At 37.1% G+C, this 22,725-nt stretch overlaps 1 protein-coding gene across 1 annotated transcript in view; it reads right to left on the bottom strand.

The window, feature by feature from the left end:
* Positions 1–8,724: 8,724 nt before the first annotated feature.
* CHSY3 (chondroitin sulfate synthase 3) overlaps positions 8,725–22,725 on the bottom strand; it is a 248,417-nt gene continuing 234,416 nt past the window's right edge. The window contains exon 3 of the mRNA XM_080674020.1: positions 8,725–11,058. Within this exon, the coding sequence (XP_080530146.1) occupies positions 9,496–11,058 (1,563 nt within the window). The 3' untranslated portion in view covers positions 8,725–9,495. The remainder of the gene's footprint in view (positions 11,059–22,725) is intronic.

Genomic DNA, 22,725 nt, shown 5'->3' on the forward strand with positions numbered 1-22,725 from the left:
ATTCAACAGAAGTGTAGGCTCTCTTAAGTCATAGTTTTTGATCTGCAACTTCAAACACAGGAGAGATTTTGAGAGCATGAATTAGGTGATAGTACAGTGACACCAGAGACATGGTTTACTTTCATATTTTTGAAGAAAAAAACAACAACTTTTAAAGGGAATCCCTGCCAGAATTGTGCAGAGTAGGCAGAAGAAAGAGAGAAGCATTAGTATCCTTAGTATCCTTGCTGATATCCTGAAGGAGATATTTTAAAAATGTTTTTAATGAGCATTTCAGAGAAAGAGGAAGGAAGAGGGATAACATCGATGAGAAACATCATCGATCTGCTGCCTCCTGCATGCCTCCTACTGGGGATTGAGTCTGAAACTTGGGCATGTGCCCTGACTGGAAATGGAATCAGTAACCTCTTGGTTCCTGGGTTGACACTCAACTGCTGAGCCACACTGGCTGGGCCTGAAAGAGACCTTTATTTTGGGGTTCGGTTTCTTGTTTTGTTATTATTATAGGGAGGGGTGTATTTCCCCCCTACATTGCCTAGTATTTAACAAATATTCAGCTTATGCTAAAAGATGGAGAACTTGCTGATGAATGGGTAGAGGACTAAAAGAGGTAAAATGATTCAGGACCTTGAATATGATGAATCTAGAAATCCACAAAGCTAAAATACATGAAAAAAGGTGAACTAAGAAAGAAGAGAGATTAAGGAGGGTATTCGATGGAGAAGACAAATATGTAGAGGAGGAAAGATGAGCTGTGCCTGAACAGCCCATAAAAGTGATGTCCTGGTAATTTCTAAAGCAATATCCTGTGGTTTTTTTGTTTGTTTGTTTGTTTTGTTTTGTTTTTACCACGTCAAAACAACACCAAAACTACATTTGGTTCTATGGAAAGCAAAAAGAGGTTAGTACTATGCATCTTTTATCTATTTTGAGATGAAATATATTTTTCAAGAAATGTTTAAAATTTTATTGTATTAACTATCCACTGAAAGAATTTTAAAATAGGCATACAAGGTTACACTTTTTGAAGATGCTGAAGAAATCAATTAGGATGAGATATGATTTGTCTAACTGCCACGGAGACCGAGAGAAACAAAGGGCCGCAGGTTGCAGTTCCTGGTTTAGGAACAAGTTCCCACCGAAAGAAAGAGGAACTAGTATCACAAAGGTCAAGGAATAAAGAGAATTCAAAAATATCTACAAAAGCACAGAAGGAGGAAGAGACTCATTTCCATGGACTTTTCTCTTAAAAGACTGCAATTTCCTTGCAGTTTATTTTCTGCAAAAAAATTTAAAGCTGAAATTTCCTTTCTGAGAATGCCCAGAGAAATAATACCTGTAACTGACTCACTACTGGATTTTAAAAAATATATTACGAGCAGGGATCTCACTTTATTTTATTTATTTATTTATGTAGAGGGAGACGGGGAGAGAGAGAGAGAAACATTGATCAGTTGCCTCCTGTATGCACCCTGACCAGGAATGGAACCAGTAACCCGGGTATGTGCCCTGATCGGGAATCAAACCCGCCACCATTTTGGTGCATAAGATGATTCTCCAACTGAGTTCGAACCATTCAGGGCACTACTGGGTTTTTTAAAGCCAAAAATGTAGTTATAATTGTCCCAAAATACCTCTTGTTTAAAAAAATGACTGACATTTTCCTATATGCTTCATAGTCAAAAGTTATTTCATTAAACAATCCTATATAATAAAAGGCTAATATGCAAATTGACTGAACAGTGGAATGACTGGTCGCTATGATGTGCACTGACCACCAGGGGGCAGACACCCAATGCAGGAGCTGCCCCCTGGTGGTCAGTGCACTCCCACGGGGGAGCGCCGTTCAGCCAGAAGCCTGAGCTGGGCTCATGGCTGGTGAGCGCAGTGGCAGTGGCGGGAGCCTCTCCCACCTCAGCAGCAGCGCTAAGAATGTTCGACTGCCATCAGTTGGATATTCCCCGAGGGCTCCCGGATTGCGAGAGGGTGCAGGCCAGGGACCTCCCAAGTACACGAATTTTGTGCACTGGGCCTCTAGTAATAATAATAAAATTAAAACATCTAGGAGCTATTTGAAAACAATGAAGCATATATTTTAGAAGCATAAACTAATTTGTTTGATACACTTATTTATATTTACTTAAGAAGTACGTTCAGAGAATTATGCAATTTAAAAGCACATATAAATGCAAGTAATTTTACTCCAAAATGCAGGGGTTGGCAAAAGTAGGTTTATAGCTGTAAGTACATGAAACAGATTTTATTCTTGTATTATTATTATTATTTTTTAAAATATATTTTATTAATTTTTTACAGAGAGGAAGAGAGAGGGATAGAGAGTTAGAAACATCGATGAGAGAGAGACATCCATCAGCTGCCTCCTGCACGCCCCCTACTGGGGATGTGCCCGCAACCCAGGTACATGCCCTTGACCGGAATCGAACCTGGGACCCTTCAGTCCGCAGGCCGACGCTCTATCCACTGAGCCAAACCGGTTAGGGCTATTCTTGTATTATTATTTATTATTATATTTCCCATACAAACAACTGTAAACCTACTTTTGCCCACACCAATATATGCATTCTGTGGTTTTAAAGTCTTTCTTTTAGATATTTGTCCTACTATCTGTGAGTCTCTGTTTCATAATATCCTACTTCTCTCCATTAAGATGTTTTGATGTGACCAAATTATGAAGTGTGGCATTATGGACAACCCAGTCACTTGGTGTGGATTGATGCTACCAAGGCAGGGTTTGAACAAAATGAGATGTTATCCTGGCATATTGTCTCAAATAAGGCATTAGAGTATGTTTGTTAAGTGAAGGAACTAAAAAAGGAGGGAGCAAGAGTGTGAGGGAGAAGGACGGAAGAAAATGTTTCCGCCAGAACCATTCTGCCATCACTGACATGAGACCCGTGCAAATGCATCTCAATCTTGTTCAAAGATACCTTACGTGACCTCTGAGGTGGGAAACAGATAGATACACAATCCATCCTGCCTCACTTATTGTTTCTGAAGAAAATCTGTGTCTGGACTAAGATGGATCTGTGTTTGCATCCCAGCTCAAACCCAGACATTTTCATTTTGGAGAACAAAATGTATCTGTCATCCATTTTGCTCATCTGTAAACTGTGGATAACGGTACCTACTTTAGAGCCGAAGCTCAAAGGAGACAATGTTTCCCCAGGAACAGTGCAGAGTACCAGTAAGTAAGCACTTAGTGAACAATAGCTGATTTGCTATTATAATGATGATTCAAAAAACAAAAAAATCACTTTGCCTTCTCCCCTTCCTTATTAAAACGTTTTTTTTTTTTTTTTTATATGAACTGACAAATGGGAGAGGTGTTTGAAGACAAAAGGACCCTTTCCTGAATTAACCGCCCATTGTAAAAGCAAAGGAGCAAGGACGGTTTCTGTCCCTGCTGAGCCCTTTCGGAACTCTTCGTCTTCTTTGAGGAATTCTGCTTGTCTTGCATAGAATATGAAAATATGAGCATTATAGATATAGGGAAAACAGTGATCATTGTATAAATCATATACATAATTATTCTGTATCCTGAAGTTGCATATAATAATGGCTTACCAAATAAATTATAAAGTATCTTTCATTATAAATTTAGTTTCTGAAAGCAAAATAGCTTCTAAGAATATACATTAAGATTTATTCATGAAATCTCTTTTCCTTTAAGTGAGTGAATAATTAATTCAGTAAATATTTTGATGCAATGTGTTGTTGTTTTTATGAAAGTACAAACCTGCATTTACTGTTAAACAGATTAATTGAGAAATGGGAAGTACTTGAAGGGTATCAAAGGGTTTCAAAATTCTCTGCCTTCGGTTTCTAAACAAAATACTCAAGAGGCTGTGTAAGATGCCTGCCCCTGGGATTCCAGTTGGCTAACAAGGAGAAATAAATTCCAGCATGCTTTAAATAGACCAGGGTTGCTAACAAAAAAGAGCTGAAAATTTTAGGTTGACTTCAGCCTTCAAGTTTATGATTTATACAGTGGCAACTTCTCAAAACCAATACTAAGCAACTTACAGTCTAAAACTCACATATTTTGTAGCAAGTCGTTCCTAAGTGTGGGAGAGAGAGAAGAATCCACTAGCAAATGAAAAGATTTTTAAAAAAGCAGACACACAATGCAATGCCTTCCCCCCTCATTTTCTTAGTGTTATGCCTTTAACATTTTATTCATTACCTATTAAAGATTGTCCTTTTAGAAATAGGTATTGGAGCCACTTTGGTGGGTATAAGAGGGAAAGGGAAATAAACTTGCAGCTGATTGTGGTGACTGAATATTTACAAGATTAGATACAGAAAGTGATTCACCCTGAGGTTGTGGTACTTATTTTCATTTTCATATGAACCTCTAGCTCTGAGTCATTTTTAACTGATAATTCCAGAATCAAGATAGGTTCATACTTCTAAATTTGAAATTCACCTACAGATCTTAGGTTTTATTTTGCATGTACATAAACTTTCCCCCACTTGGATAAAGTAAGAAAATGTGATATTTGTGGGAACTTAGGGGACAGAACTCAGAACGAGATGGAGAACACCCGGAGAAGGAGGCGGGAGAGTGGTGCTTTCAGGTGACGCATATTTCAGTCTTAGAGTTTCTGCCTGAGAGTATCATCCCTAAACACTTTGTAAGCAAATATTCATTCATTGATTAATATTGCAGATAAGAGCAAGTATTATGCAGGAAAGAATGCTCCTCTCTTTTTTTCTGTTGAAGTCACTCTTTTTATAGGTCCATTAAAAATAAATTTTTATCCTTCTAATCTTATACTCACGAATTCCTTCAGAATTAATCCCATGAATAAAGACTGAAGTTGGGTGGAAATGGAACAGAACACAATAATCTCAGCTTTTATACCAACCTGTACACTAACACACCAGGATTGAATTCAATTGAAATAAAATCCTGAATGGAGTAGAATTTCAAATATGGTGCAGACCTTGGCAGCTTCGGACCTAAGAGAAGAAGAGGGAAATAGGTGCATGTCAAATTGGCTGCAATACAGGAATATGCTGGCATCTTTGAGCCAGTGCCAGGTGGTTTGCTGCTTGCTTCAGATATGACTGTATTACCACCTGGGGGCACCATCATGCCTACCATCTGTCAGGGCAACCTTGGCAGCGTGGCAGGTGCCCTAGCGAGGCTGCGGGGCACACAGAGGCAGAGCTGCACTGGCATATTCCACGATGCCGTCCTACCGCTCCTGTTGCTGCTGCTCCCAAATGGAAATTCTAGGAGGCTTCTGGACACAGACAGACAGACAACCTTTACTGTATGACTGACAATGACTCGGATGCTAATAAAAGTGGAGATGGGGAAGGCAGGCAAGTCAGCAGCACCTAGAACTGGTAACATGTCCCTCTAGTGTCCCACTCGTCCTGTAATCGCCATGATCACAGGCTGCTTCCCGAAGAGATATGTCTTCAATGATTCCCGTCGTACCCGCCTACCTGTGGGGATACGTCCAAGACCCCCAGTGGATGCCAGAAACCATAAATAGTACAGAACCATATATAAACTATGTGGTTTTCCCATCAATACATACCTATGATAAAATTTAATTTATAAATTAGACACAATAACAGATAACAATGATTAATAATACAATAAAACAATTATGACAATACAGTGTTATAAGACTTAGGTAAATGTGGTCTCTCCAAATAGGTTATTGTACTGTACTCACCCTTTTTCTTCTTGTGGTGATGTGAGATGATACAGCGTCCACGTGATGAGGTGCAGAGGTGAATGAGGTAGCCCTGTGCCTCAGGCATGCGCCGCTTAACCAATGTAGTCTCTCTCTCTCTCTGCAAACTGGCAGGGGTTTCTTTTTCCTTCTTCACAGTTTCAGGGGTAGGAGATTCGTTCCTACTTTAGGGCTCAGCAACCTCAGCATGCAACTCGTTCCTGATTAAATAGAGAACTTTCACCTGAAGGAAGCCCCTTTCGACTTCTGTGGCATCTCTGAACTGCCAGCATCAGTCCTCTTGTGCTTTGGCGTCATCATGAAGTAAAATGAGCACTAGCACTACAACACTGGGACAGCAGCCCTGGTAACCACGACAGTTACCGGGAAAGTAACGGGCCGGAGGTCTACAGCATGGAGACGCTGGGCAAATGGGTGGGTCCCCGTGCTGGGCCAGATGGGGCTCCACCGAGCGGGATGGGGATGGACAGAGCAGGACTTGCGAGGTTTCATCACTGCTCAGAACAGTGTGCAATTTAAAACGTATGAATTGCTTATTTCTGGAATTTTCCATTTAATATTTTCAGACTGAGTTTCTTAAGCAGAAAAGACAAATGCTTCCCCCTCCACCCTTTGTATAGACAAAATGTAGCACATACTGTTCTGAACTTTGATTTTCTTTCTTCACACAATAAGACTAAAATCTGCACTGAAACGGATTTGAAAGGGATTGTTATAAATTGTTACCATTATTGGGAACTGATTGACAGGAGGCCATGTAGCATTTGCCTTAGGGGTGGTAATCTCTTTCAGTGAAGACATTTTGGGGCCCCCCCAAATTACATTGTTTAATATTACAACAGACACGTTGATACTCTTTTAACTGTAACATATAATCTTCATAACGTCATATTCATTAGAAAGGAATTAATGGCACTTTTTGATGTTAAAAAACTTGACAGGTTCAATAATTCAGAATTGACCTCTGCTCTGGTCTTCACAAACCCTTCCCTTAATAGCTTATTTTTTTTTTACATAGTGTGACTTAGCTCTGTTGCAGGTTTTATTTTGCTGAACAGTATATATGTTAACATGCAGTAAAGATAGTTATTTGGGAAGAACTATTACTAAATAGCAATTATTAGTGATTTATTAATGAAGAAAATAAATCAGGGTCTGCTCTTTTCTTTAACTTAGACAACTGAAATAACAGAGTTTTACAAAGGATTAAATATAAAGGCCTCCCTTAAAAAACCCCAAGTCTTAGTCACGAGGCAGCTGCCCAGGGATGACGTGGCATCCTCCTGCGATACTGGTGAAATTATACTGATGAAACAAGGGAATTCAGAGATCTCCTTTGAACATACACCCTGTACTGAAGTTAATAGAGGTATATTTAAATTCTAGTTTATAATTTTGCACTATGATTCCCTGTGACTTTTCAAGCACTTGCACTGCAATATTTCCTGACTGAAATTTTATTAGAATTATACTAGTAAAATTAAGAGTGTTTAAAAAAAATCTGTTTAGTATCTATTGCTCAAAATTCCTCTAAGGTTGCAAAGCAGCATAATGTGAATGCAACCCGAAGCACAACATATGTACGTTATTGACATTACCTTATTTAGCCATCTATGGATGTTCTGTTTAAATGTTCCCCAATAACAATTTCATCAACCTTCAACATCATCTTTATTGATCACCTGCTGTCCACTCAACACCACACTATCCATTTTACTTGCATTGTCCTTTTAAATTTATCCTTACGACAGATCTCAGAATATTGATATTATTTTCTGGACCTCAGTCAGCAGGTGAAAAAAGAGTGCTCAGAATTCCTGATGCCAGTAGCAGCCCTTCTACATGGCCTCAGCCAGCCGACAGCACAAGCTGTCCACATGAACACCACCACGGAACTACTTGACTATTTTTGTCACGTCACCCATACAGACTTGGCTAAAGCAACCTTGTCAGAGCCGAGACAGTTCTAAATCTGAAAGTGGAGACCATTATGCCTAGTTAATAGATGGGGAGCTACAGAAATGAAATACCCACATGTGGACTGGTAGTCCAACCAAGAGAACAAATGTTCACTGGAAAGGTAAATTACAAAGTTCCTCTGTTTTTCACATAAGAAAGCTGGAGCCCATCTCTAGTCAGCAGCCACATAGTTGCATTTTCAGATCGGCCCTGGGCAGTTCCTTCTTCCAGGAGGAAGCCCAGAAGATGAAGCCATTTTCTAACTGCTGGGATTGCCTGGGTGAGAGGCTCTCGGGCGCCAGCCCCAGGGCGCCCTCACCTAGGACTGCCTTGTCCTGGAAGAAATAGCCCAGGCTAGACTTGGACCTAGAAAAACTTTGTGTCTCTCCTCTTTACCTCTCCCCACCCAAGAGAAGATCTGTTTAAGCAGGGAAAATATATCAATATGAGTCTCAAATAACCAGTAGGATATCTGTAGCCCTATCTTGGCCATGGTGATGAGTTTACATGGGAGAATGAAGGCATCGGTACACATTACATTATGTAGCCAGGCTACCTTTCTTTCCCTACCACCTGCTGCTTTCCGAGCCACTGCTTCTTTGTCCTCCAAGTTATAGGAACCCAGTGTGCCTTACCCTAGGGAGATGTCTAAAAGGGGGCTGCTCTTACAATAGGCACCCCTTTATTTGCAGCTTTGCTTTCTGTGGTTTCAGGTTGATTACAAAGCTGAAGAGGTTGGGGAGGGAATGCTTCTCCCGGACTGAAAATTATTGAACAAAGAAACTGCTCATTTTAATCACTTATGAAGGCCAGATTTAAAGCATAATCATACAAATAGCATGCTCATAATTTCTTATCAACTTTTCCAGAGTGTAGCAAGCACATTTTGGTGACTATAACCACTAGAAGAAATACATTGACTATGACTAAAAGAAAACAACACAACTTTTTCAGTGTTTTTGAAAAAGAATACTGTTATACCTGTGTTTTATTATAAATAACCAGGTTCTGTCATTTTTATCTTCTTGCCAGCAAATGAAAGACATTGTTTCATAAAGCTTCTAAAATGTACATGAATATTTAATTAAATCATATTTCCTTGAGAAAATAAAGTTCATTCGCATTTATAGCAGACGGTTGTGAGGAGTATATAATTTTCTTAAGACCAGGGTAGCCAGTACCGGTTGCTTGTGGAACAAAACTCCTCAATTTTTAAAACTTCTTTTTAAAAAATAAACATACAATCATAAGTGTTCATTTACTTTAAAAATTCTAAAGATGAAGAAAATTATTGTATATATATTTAAGTCCTTGTATAAATTACAAAACTCAAGTTTATGTTACAGAGTCTCTTCCCCATAGGAAGCATAAAGCACTTTTGTGGTACCTTTCACCAGTAAATATTTGTATCACATTGAATTTGACAAACAAAATAAAAGTTGATATTGCATCTGTAAGCCCCAAGTGAACATTCTTCTAAGCTGTCTCTCATGATGAATGAACTTCAAAAGTCATTTGATTGCCACAATTTAACTCAATCTCAGATAAAGATATATAAAAGTAATACATATATTGACTTCAGTAGAAATCTGAAAAATCAGTGAATTGCAGACTCTTCTTGCTTTAGGTCAACAAACACCCTTTGGAAGACAACCAAGAGTTGTTTAAGACCAGGACAACAAAATAAAATTATGACAATAATAATTATAATAATAAAAATAACAATAATAAAAATAAAAATAACACCACCAACAATGAGGTAAACTCCCCTTTAAAAAGGCAATATGTGTTGCCTGGACTGTCAGGAGAGAGTTCGATTGTACCTGACACCCAAATGTTTTTCCAACCAGAGTTCAGCCAGTTGCATGGTTGAGGCAAAAGTGCTTGCCTTGGATCCTAAGCACATCTTATACTGCTTCGGGTCCAAGTTAGGGTCACAATGAACTGGGTGGAAAATATGTACCACTCCTACTTCTTGACTTCTGAAGGGCCTTAAGCCAGATAGAATAACTTTATTGTAGAGATCTACATCTTCCAGTCCCCAGCCCTGTATTGAGGTATCAAATCCACCTGCACCCAGAAGATCACTTTTATAAATACACGTAATTCCATATCCATAGTCTCTCCAAAATCCAGTCTTCTTTGAGAAGACAAAGTCATCATCATTGGGAGGCTTTCCCCCATTGGTTACCTTTGGATCATACTGGCTAAAGATGATGGGGTAGTATACCTGTTGTCCCTGAATTGTATTGTCTCTACATCGTTGGAGAAAGTCTCCTCTGAAGATCAAGTCAACATCACAAAATAGCAGCAAAGTATCATTGTCAAACTGGGAAGAAGCCATTTCAAGACCAAGACCTCTGGAAAACTCTCCCTTCATGGGGATCAGGGTCATTTCTGCTTTAGGGTACTTGTTCTGATAGTCTTTTATCAGCTCAATATGCTTGCTGGAACCTTGGCCAGAATCCCCACCGAAAAGGATGATGACCAGTTTTACATTCTGCTTTGGGATAAGACAAGTATTTTCAAAGCTCTCCATGAACCTCAAGAAAATGTCGTACCTTCCAATGAGAGGAACAAGAATGTGTATTTTCTTTTCATTGTGCCCTCCCATTTCTTTGACTCCTTGAAAAGAGGATAATATCTTTAAAGAGTTAGATATAAAGGAAAATGACTGAGTGTCACTGTTAATACTCTCCACAAGACTGTTGACATCTAGCTCTTCAGTTTCCCTGAAGAAAGGCTTGCTGAACAACTGCTGAAGATAGGCATGACGTCTCACAGGCACGGTCAGTTTTCTCCCCTTGTGTCTTTTGTATAAGAGGAGCAAATCCAAAATGTACTCCACGCCATGCATAGGATCAACCCTGCGGTAGCCATACTGGATTTCCTTGAAGTCAATGACCCGACCCCTACTCTTGGCATTTTCATTGATCATCTCCATCACCTGTAGGACGGTGTCATCCAGTGCTGTTCTAAGGATGCTGCTGATGCTCTGTCGAGGAGGCTGGTTCTCAGATGCTGAGTAAAGGAGCTTTCCTGTCAGGAACTCCCATTCTATCACCTCATCCCTCTCCCGAGGCTGAAAGTGGTTGAAAGAAGGCATCACTCCCAGCTGCTGATCCTCTTTGCTCACTTCACTGTCGCTGAGCTTGCTCATCAGCGCCCTCTCGCGGTGGAGCTGGATGGTGCGGTAGCGAAGTTCAGAAATTTTGCGGCTCAGCATGTAATTATGAAGCCTGTATTGGTAGGCAGGCCTTTTGTTGGGATGAAGTGTTATGGCTGCGTGGATTTTGCTATTGTGAAGGTCTTGAATATAACCCTTTCGATTGTGTTCATAATTTTCATGGAACAGTTGCTGCATCTGAAAAGCAAAAGGAAATCAGTACGTTAAATTTTAAAAGAAATAAAGCAATAAACTAAAACGTCAATTAAAATATTTAATAAAATTAGTTATATGGTATTTTGGAACAAAATGGCTTGTCAAATATATATATAAAATAAATGAAAATAGCTTTTAATGTCAAATTCATATGCTCAAACACTGCAAACTAACCTGTCAATTCATATGCATACTTCCAACTAACCTCCAGCTATATATTTTGAAGTAAAGAATCATTGTCCCTCTACCCATTCTGAAATCACCCTAAAGTATCAAAGAAAACAAGAACTGAATATATCCATAACCCTACAATGGATCACTCTGAGGGAGAGGCACAGTGGTAGAGAATGGATTTTCCAAAATATGGTGGTGGTGGGGGGGGGCGGGGGGGGGTGGTTCAACTGAAGTGTGAACCCAATGTCCTGTTGCTTGGAATGACAATATCACCCTCCCAAAGCAGAAGTAAATTTTTATTTAATATCCTGATATACCATTTTTATAGAATAAGATCGTGGTAAAGTAAGGTGGGACAGAAACTACATCGATCTATGCTACTGATTTAAAGGATCATATCCAAAATTAGACATGCTTGACATCATTATGTACCAGAAAGTCTCTCTGTTAGTCTAGAACAAGCTCACTACTTCAGGTAGAAACAAAAATGAGGGAAAGGTAGAATTACGAGATCACACTTCAAACTGCCAGCTAATTCCTCCTATACCAATCAGCAAAGAGTTCTCTATCACACCCAATTAAGATAAGTACTAAAGAAGGAGGTGAAGGAAGAGAAGGAGGAATCTGTGACTTCATTAATGCATAAGGAGAAAAGAAATACTGCAAACTTAAGAATACATATCCAAAGCAAGTAAAAGTTATCGATCAATCAAATAGACAATACAATTTCCATAAAAAAGAACTCAAGGAATGGAAAAATGAGCTTAAAGAAGATAATAAAACCACTGATAGTTACATTACTAGAAGCATAGAAAGAGATCTGTGGCAAACACAGGAAGAAGAGACTTGAGAAAATTATCAAAATAATAGAAATATAAAAGAGAGGTTAAAAGTTTGGAGATATATATCTCTGTGTATATACATATACATCATATACATATACTTATACATATACACATACATATACATATACACAACATATATCTCCATATATATATATACACATATATTTAATATAGATTTAAAAGTGTGGATACCTATTTAATACTATTAAATATATGCTAAAGGAGATAAAAATATGTATGTAAAATATGTCTGAGGGACATACTATCCTTAAAATAAAAGCAGATATATGTGTGCAATTAGGCCAAGAGAAAAACAAAATAAAATAAACAAATAGAACCCACTTTGGCTCTAAGTAGTAAAAGAATGAATCTTGTCACAGCCTTCTCCACAGCAACATTCAATGTTGAAAAACAGTAGACCCCAATAAAGCAAATTAATGACTCATAATTTTATATTCAATCAAACTGGAGCTCAAGTTAGTACCTTGTGTCATATATAAGAAAGTGACAGTTCAAATTTTATTGCAAAAATAAATAGTTCCTGACATGTAAGAACTTGTGCCAGATTGGTGGTGGTAAATTCTTTGACACTCCTCCCATAGAAAGGTGGGGTCTGTGTCCCCTTCTCTTACATCTGGGTGACTCTGTGACTACTTTAACTACTAGACCACAGTAGAAGAGACACGGTGCCAGTTTCCAGATTAGTGACTTCTGTCTTTTGGCACTGTCACTCTGCAGAAGCCAGCTGCTAAGTAAAAAGTCTGAGTTAGTTTCCTTGTTGCTGGCGAGGTCCATCAGTAAAATGTGCTATAGCAGAATCCTTGTTCCAATCCCAGAGTCAGAGATGAAGTATCTCTTTTTAACACATTAAAGTTCCTTTCCAATTCTAGTTTGCAAAAAGTTTTTATCATGAATGAATTTTAATGTTGAGCAAATGTTTTTTTCTCTACCCATTGAGAAGATTTTGGGATTTTTTTTTTTTTTCTGTTATGGTGGTGATTTGCACTGGTTGATTTTCGAGTATGAAACCACCTTTTATTCCTTTACTAAACTCATCATGATCCCAATATATTATCCTCTTTACATATGGCCGGAATATATTTACAAATGTTTGTTTAGTATATACTGTGAGATATCAACTCTCCCTAATTGGTATAGAGATTCAGTGTAGTTCTGGTACAAATCTCATCATAAAAAGTTGCTCTTAATATTAACAAGTTGATTCTGAAATTTGTGTAGAAATGAAAAGTCAAGGATACTCAGAACAATCTTAAAAAATATATACTACAAATAAAAAGTTATTTAGACAGTATGATATTGGTATAAGGATAAAAAGAACAAAGGACCAAAATAATCCATAAACAAATGTACATATGACGTAGGACTTACCATTTGACTTATAACAAATATGACACTGAAGAATGAAGAAAGGGTGGTCTTTTCAGTAAATAGTACAAGGTCACTTGGATATTCATATGGAACCTGATAAAAACTGAGCCCCTACATTCCACAATTTTAAAAAATCCATCTCAGATGAATTGTTTATCTTTCAAAGGCAAAAGAATTCAATTTCTAAAAGTTAACATGAGAAAATATCTGTATGACTTGGTTAGGTGAAGATTTCTTATATATGACACAAGGTACTAATCATAAAAATAGACTGATAAATTAGGCTGCATTAAAATTAAAAACTCTGTTCCTCAAAAACACCATTAAGAGATCATAAAAGGAGCCCGACTGGCATGGCTCAGTGGTTGAGCATCGACCTATGAACCAGGAGGTCACGGATCCAGGTGAGGGCACATGCCCAGGTTGCGGGCTCAATCGCCATTGGGGAGTGTGCAGGAGGCAGCCAATCGATGATTCACTCTCATCATTGATGTCTCTCTCTCTCTCTCCCCTTCCTCTCTGAAATCAATAAAAATATATATATATATTTTAAAAAATAGATCATAAAAGGAAAACTAGACAGTGGGAAAAACATTTTTAGTAGATCTTACCAAAAAGGACTAAAACCCAGAATATGTAATGAACTCATACAAATTAGTAAGAAAGGACAAACCCAATTAAAAATGAAAAAAAAATCTGAATGAGCACTTCACAAAAGATAATATGCAAATACCCAATAAACATACAAATACATTCTTTTGTTCATTCATCATTAGAGTAATGCTATTTCAAGTCACAATGAGATAACGTTATGGACTTAAAAGAATGCCTAAAACTGAACATACTGATAATGCACTATCAAGATTTGGAACTTTCATATGTGGTTGGTGAGAATGGAACTTGGTTCAACCACTATGGAAAACTGTATCAACTAAAATGACCATATACATTCCTGAAACTCAGTTATTCTACTCTAGATATATGTCTGATAAAAATGCATACATTCATACACCTAAACATATATAAGAATTTTCATAGTAGCATTATTCAAAATACCCTCAAACTGAAAGTAACCCAAATGTACATCAAGAGTGGACTAGATAAATAAATATAATATATTCATTTAATAGAAAACAATACATAAATTTAAAAAAATGAAACACTGTGATTCACAACAATGTGGTCAAATCTCACAAACAAGTGAAAGAAGCCATATACAAAGAAATACATTTGCTTGATTCTATTTATATGATAGTCAGAAACAGGTAAAGCTAACCTATGCAGTTAGCTATTAGAATAGTGATCAAAGATCAAGAGAGGGAGCTGGGAGCTATAGAGTGCTGTTAATGTTGATCTAGGTCAGTGGTCGGCAAACTCATTAGTCAACAGAGCGGCAAACCGCGGCTCGCGAGCCACGCAGTTTGCCGACCACTGATCTAGGTCATTGTCACAGGTATGCATTCAATTTGTGAACATTCATTGAACTGTTACTTAAGATGTTTGTTGGTTATACTCCACTTAATAAAATACTTTATTTTAAAGTATACATATACGTGCATGTAGAATTAGGTAGATTTTCCGATATGTATGTACATAAATGTGTGTGTGAATGTGTGGGTGGAGAGAGAGAACAAAAAAAAAAAAATGTTTTCCTAAAAAAGGTGACCTAAAAGGAATAAGACCAAGACCATAGCAGATTCTTTATTGTCAGTATTTCATCTGGTTGCTTTTCCATACTCAGATTTTTCAAATCAGCATCCTTTGGCTTTGAAGACGAGAACTGTAGATATTTCAAGAAGGATTTTGGATTTGATTCAAGACTTTGATTTGATTCAGTTTCATCCAATTTTTTTTCCTGAAAACACATGCCAATTGTTATTTGAAACTATGAACTATGTTAAATCAAATTAAATCTATAACTTGCAGTGGGCTGTTATATCTCCATTTTTGTAGTATTATTATTTTTACCTGAATTTTAAAAATATTTTACTTTATGTAATTTTACATATACATTTTTTTCTTTCTATGCAAGAAGGTTAAAAAAAAACCCTTCTGATCACATATAATCTACTATTTATACCACCTCTAAAAAGTATTGACTGTCTGAAACTAATCTTTCTTAAGGCATGCTTTATATTACTAGGAAAAATGAAACATTGCTCAGAGATAAAATGTTAAACTGCAGACTTATCCAGCTCTTTTAGTGATACTGATATGATTAACGCTGGACAATTTGATAAAGATGACAATAGAACAAATAATGTCTTAGTACTGAAATGTTTAACTAACTTGCACCACTCATCATTTATAACCCAAGTGGTCTCTATAGTGCTTATCTTTCTAATGTATTCCTTTGCAGAAATATTGCAAACAGACCAAGACAGGGATGGGGGCAATCCTTAAAAATAACACATTACAGCCCTAGCCGGTTTGGCTCAGTGGATAGAGTGTCAGCCTGTGGACTGAAGGGTCCCGGGTTTGATTCTGGTCAAGGGCACATGCTCAGGTTGTGGGCTCCATCCCCCAATAGTGGGTGTGCAGGAGGCAGCTGACCAATGATTCTCTCTCATCATTGATGTTTCTCTCTCCCTCTCCCTTCCTCTCTGAAATCAATAAAAATATATATTAAAAAATAGCACATTACTACATACTTCAGGTAGTACAGTAATAATGAGAACATCTTGAATTTATGTTACATTTTCCATTGGGAAGCATACAAATACACAAATCTTCTACTTTTATAGTATATATGGGGCTCCAAGCTATAACAGATAGATATGAAAATGTTACAGATGAGAATGTTTAAGGGTCTGGCTATGGAGTTAGCCAGATTTGGATTTGAGTACTGGCTCCACAGCTTCTAATCCACTTCTTAGCCAGTCTGTCTAAATCCCAGTCTCCTTATTTACAAAAGGGAAAATGCCAACTACCTCAATGTATATTAAAATGTTTCTCAAAAAGAAAATAATATATACAATGCTTAGCATTGTGTGTGGCTCATAGAAAACACTTCCTAAATGATAGCTGTATGAACAATAAATAGTTCAGTGATTTGCCAACCTGCTCCTGAGATTGTTCTTTTTAGCTGGGAGTTTTCAGAGAACGAGAGTGGCACCCTTTGATTGGCTCGCTTCATCGTTGTTCACTTCTGGAAATGCCTGGGAAGTGATAATTTGAGCACACACACTCAGTGATTCGATGTATCTAACATGCCATCAAGGCACCTTCTGCTAACAAAAGTCCTCAACATTTTGCTAAAAGAAAGGTAACTTACTGTAGAGTATTTACATTTCAGAAAACTGAGGCTCAAGAGGGTTCAGTGATTTAACCAAAGGTCTAATGAGAAGAATGACATTATGACTAAAGCTAGAATAAGCAGCCAGTTTTGCTGCTAAATTTTGCATGTATATTGTTTTAAAGTGTAAAATTTACTTTTAAAAGTATATTACTTATGTGAAATAATTCAGGACCGCTAATTTAAGTTGGTTTCCTCTCCTTTACAGAATTTTCAAGTGATGTCATGGTACCTCCAGAGCCTTAGCCTGAAAGGGGAAATCATGTCACAGTAACAAAATGACCGCAGCAATTAACATCAATGTGTCCGGACTGACCCCAGAGCTGTAAGTGCATCCATCACTCAAAATCTCACCCTCTGGGAAGGAAATGATCTGAGAAGCTATAAACAACTTATTAGAAAAATCCAGAGTGGAAGAATAAATGCCAAAATATAGTTATATGTTATTAATCTTCTACTAGATTAAACTTCCATTTCCCCTTTACATTTATTAGTAATGAAAACATAGCAGAGGTAATTTCTGGAATGATCACAGCCATGCAAATTAAGGACCTTGAACTTCAGCAATTAAAATCTTAAAAGAAACAGTAAGGGGGTTGACTGTAACGAGGCACAGGGCAACTTTTGGAGCAATGCAAGTTCAAAAAACTAGACTGTGGTAATGGTTGCACAGTGTATAATTTTACTTAGTATTATTAAACTGGGGAGAATTTATAGAATGTAAATTATACCTTAAAAAAGGCTAGTTTTAAAAAGACATAGAGAATGTTAAAAATAAAATACAGCAAACTCCAGCTTTAAAATGGAAGAGAACAGAACAATACGTAGTCACTAAAATATGTGTAGCATTTCCAAGAAGTCGATGAGATTGAGCAGGATCATCTGGAAGCAAGTGGAGACAAAAGGCCAAGCAGAGCAATGTCAGTGGCAAAAGGGTTCAAGAACAGCAGATCTCAAAGTAACCAGGAAAAATACACTGCCTGGCAATGGAGGGCATAAAACTGGTTCTTTGTATGTAACTGTGGGAGCAGGAACTAAGTTGACCAGGGCTGATAAATAAGCCCCTGGTGGAAATGTTTTGCTTCAGAGAAGTAGAAGGGAAGTAGAAGAGACAGAGCCACTGAAAGCAAAGAATTAAGCAGCTAAGCCATGTTTTCATGAGGCAGGTTTACTCTGAGACAGCAGAGAGGACCAATGCCTTTTCATTGTGCAGATCAGCAAGCCCAGAACTGTAACATCTCTGCCCAAATAAATCCCTGGTGACGGAAAGAGATGTGACTTTGGGTGGTGGGCACACAATGCAATGTACAGGTGATGTATCATAGAAATGTATACTTGAAACCTATATAATCTTATTAACCAATGTCACCCCAATAGATGTAATTAAAAAACAAACCTAGGATGAAGGGCTTTCTTTCCAGGGGAAAGTAATGTTTCCAGAGATAAGTATGTTTCCTAAAAAGAGGGACAGAGTATAGCACTAACACACAATTTCTATTAAAAAAAAACAAAAACTAGATGAAAAACTGGCCTTCACCCCATGCCCCCCCGCAAAATAAAACACCCACAAAAAACAAAACAAAAACCCATAGCCATGGAACTGAGGAAAACATTAAGCAACTGTTTTATAATACACTAGAGGCTTGGTGCACAAATTTGTGCATGGGTGGGATTCCTTGGCCTGTCCAGCAATTGGGGCCGATGGGGTTGGGGGGGCAGCTGGCTGGGGGTAGGGGCTGTGGAAGGTTGGCTGGCCAGCCCCCCCCATCAGGGCCCATCGAGGGGGCTGGCCAGGGGTAGGGACTGTGGGAGGTTGGCTGGTGTGGGGGAGGGACTGTAGGAGGTTGGCTGTGGGAGCGCACTGACCACCAGGGGGCAGCTCCTGCATTGACTATCTTCCCCCTGGTGGTCAGTGCACATCATAGCAATTGGTCGACCGGTCATTTGGTCACTTAGGCTTTTATATATATAGATAAAAAGCATTTTCCTCTACCTTTGAAAACAACAGAAAAGAAATATAAGACCTCAAGTATGTGATGGTAAGATGTAATGCTAACTCACAGAACTAAGAAGTAAAGAAAGAATAAAAAATAAACTACCACAGATATGAAAAAAACAAACAAGAAAAAAATAGACACTGTGGAAAGCTCAGATAGAAAAAAAAAAAGAAAATTAGGAAAACTAAAAAATGGAATAGAAATAAAGAGTATAGGATGAAAGTTATCCTAAAATATGGACTATAGAGCTTCATGCATGCAACATAGATAACTTTGGGAAACACTACATGGTATACTGAAACAAGCATATTTTAAAGGAAAAATATGCAAAAGTGTAGATTTGAAGAAAAGAGTACAATGGATTAGAGAAACAATTCAGGACTTTGAGGAGCATTTGGTATGTAGTAACTGCTATTTGAGTTGTAAGAGTTAGCTATTATTATTGTAGTTGTTATTTGTTTTTACTATTATTATTAGTGTAGGTATTGACTGAATGTGTAAATAAAAATGATCGTGATTAAGTTTTCCTCAGAAAATAACTGGAATATGCTCAGTATAGCCATATTTTGACGTCAGATCAGCAATTAAAGACTAAACCGCTGAATTGACATTATTGAGATCTCTGCTCAAATGAAGAGAAAATAAGAGGCCAAGCCATGATTGGAAAGCTGTTTGTAAACATCTTTCATAATTGCATTATTTTTTTCTATTAAGGAGAATATTTCCTTCATTTAATTATGTAAAGGAGCTTTTTTAATTTAGTGCAAGTTATTTTGTTCCCATTATGACACTCATTTTTCCTCAAAACCCACCTAACCTAAAAAATTCTCTTTGAATCTCTTCCTGTGTATGAGATTCAGAGAAAAGGAGGGATTGTTGTTCTAGGAAGTACAGACTGTAAATGTGAATAATTAATGAAGGTAAACAAGGAAGTAAATCATTAGAGAGATATAAAATATAATGGTGCATTTGTACCTCAGGGTTAGTCAATTTGCCTTACAAATATTTAATCTAATTGTATTCTCTATGATTTATTTATGCATTATTACATAACCACATGAAGAATTTTATTGCCCTTAATGCAAATGCCTAATGATCTTTTTTTATTTAAAATCAGTATTTATAGAATGGTTCTAAGCAAAATAGTGAATTTTAAAATTAAAACTATTAGTCTTCCTCAATTCTTGTCTTCAAATATTAATAGTGAAGTTCTTAAGGTGTGTCTGGTGATAATGACACAATTAAAACAGTACCTAATTTAAATATTAAAGAGAAATACACTTATATCATTCCACAATTATAGAGAGAACAAAAATATCAAAGGGTATAGCTTGGATAATTTGTCACATAAAATTAAAAGCATTATTTTGCTACTGAGATTTATAAATATAATAGTACCCTGGAAATAGCCAGATCTAATACAGAAACTGTACTTTAAAAATTTACTGTATAGTATGTAATAAATTATATGGAGCTAAATACATGTATGTGTGCATATATGCACATATACGTATAAGTAAAACTGGGGAAATCTGAATGAGAGCAGGTGAATATATCAATGTCAATATCCTGACTGTGATATTTAAGTACTGTTTTGCAAGATTTTGCCATTGGGGGAAACTAGCTAAGTGGTACATGGAATTTTTTTGCATTACTTTTTTACAACTGCATGTGGATCAATAATTATCTAAAAATAAAGGTTGAATTAAAACTATATGCAGAAAATTTAAAAATAAAGTACTTTGTCTTTTTTTTTTTTAAAGAAATCACGCCAAAGTATACTTAAAAGTATCAGGTATTGAAAACTTGTAGTCCAAAGACTGTAGGTGTGATTTTAATTTTTTTTGGTAACCATAGGGCTTTGAATTAATTTGAATTTGAAAAATGAAAAGTGAGGAGTGTATTGTCCAGTTAGTTTTAGTTCCATAAACTTCATGTTTGTTTTATGAATTTTAGTTGCATGGATATCTCTTTAAAGTAAATAAAAAATCTTTTTAAATGTCTTCCTTTTGAAATCCTGTCATGTGCTACAACAGAGATGAACCCTGAGGACATTATACTAAGTGAAATAAGCCTGTCACAAAAAGACAACTACTGTATGATTCCACTTCTCTGAAGTAGGGAAACAGCCCGGCTGGCATGGCTCAGTGGTTGAGAGTCAAACTATGAACCAGGAGGTCACGGTTTGATTCCTGGTCAGGGCACTTGCCCGGGTTGTGAGCTTGATCCCCAGTGTGGGGCATGCAGGAGGCACCCGATCAATGATACTCTCTCATCATTGATGTTTTTAAGTCTCTCTTCCTTCCTCTTGGAAATAAATAAAACATTTTTAAAAATATATAAATAAATAAAGTATGGAAACTCATATAAACAGAAAGTAGAATGGTAGTTTCAGGGGCTGGAGGATAGGGGAATGGAGAGTTGTTTAATGGGCATAGACTTTAGTTTTGCAAGATGAAGAAAACGTTCTAGAGATCTGTTGCACAACATTGTGAATATAGTTGACAATACTGAACTTTATACTTAAAAATTATTAAGATGCTGAAAAAATCACTTTCTTTTTATTTCACATGGTCCTCACCTAAATAGGAATACAATTCACAGTCTAGCCAATTAATATACTTTGTTATAAAATTTAATCCAGGTTAGCTTCATTCATGGGCAAGATCTCTCTCATGGTAGCAATAAATGGTTCCCTTTGCTGGTTCACATGTTGCACATTGTAATCCCACAGAAAGAAAAGCAAACCTTGCCACCCAAACCAGGTAGAGAAGTGACATGAGAAAGACAGTGCTGTGGAGAGTGTTGAGCTCGGACTTTCTGGTGTCCTAGGAAAGTAGGTCCTCTTCTGTTTCAGGTAGATTAGTTGTGGCTCTGTCACGTGTGACCAAAGGAATCCTGCTGAAAACGAGTTGATAAACTGATATGCTTTAATTTCAGTTGTCCACTAATGATCTTTATGACTCATTAGTGCCGCTGTTTGATTAGCTAGTTCAGTCTTGGTTGGAATCCAGTCTCACATGGGCACTCTGTACCATTAAAACTGGTACTTTTCTTCCTACTACATTGCATTTTGATAGTTATTTTAGTTAAAAAAAAAATCTGTCAGACAACACAGAAAATAGCTCCCAGATTTTATAGTATATGATCCAAGTGTTCTCAATAGTATACTCTCTACAGTTTTTTTTAAAAAATATATTTTATTGATATTTTACAGAGACGAAGGGAGAGGGATAGAGAGCTAGAAACATCGATGAGAGAGAAACATCGATCAGCTGCCTCCTGCACACTCCCCACAGGGGATGTGCCCGCAACCAAGGTACATGCCCTTGACCGGAATCGAACCCGGGACCCTTCAGTCCGCAAGCCGACGCTCTATCCACTGAGCCAAACCGGTTTCGGCTACTCTCTACAGTTTAAAAATACTTTCAGGAACATAAAATAATCATATTACACAGGTTTCCCAGCAGGGTATGTTTTGGACATATGCTATCTAGAGCAAATATCAAAGACATTTAAAGTCAGAAAGAAATTACTAAGCTTATCAGATTTCCGTTTATAATGTTATATAGCATATAGTACATAATCACTTTTAGTTAAATAAACCCAGATACCTTAATTTAAATTATCCTTTGAGAATTAAAAAAAAACCTTATAAAAAACTACTAATGATAATTGAACGTGACTGCTCATCAATTTGCCTGATATAAGGACATTCAGGAAATGGTCACATAGATGCATCCTGATCTATAGTTAGGATAATAGTGGATGATTATCAAAACCTACTCAATTCACTTCCCTTGTAGATATTTAAACATTTTTGGTAAACTGTGCAGTAAATTTTTGCATTCACTATTTCCTTAAACTTTTTTTCTACTCATAGTTTATTGCAGGGGAAGAGGCAAAGAAGAATTTAAAGAGCTTGTCAAGGTGCCACTTTGCAAGCAGC

The sequence above is a fragment of the Plecotus auritus genome, assembly GCF_963455305.1.
Source record: "Plecotus auritus genome assembly, chromosome: 6".
In the NCBI taxonomy this organism is placed as follows: domain Eukaryota; kingdom Metazoa; phylum Chordata; class Mammalia; order Chiroptera; family Vespertilionidae; genus Plecotus; species Plecotus auritus.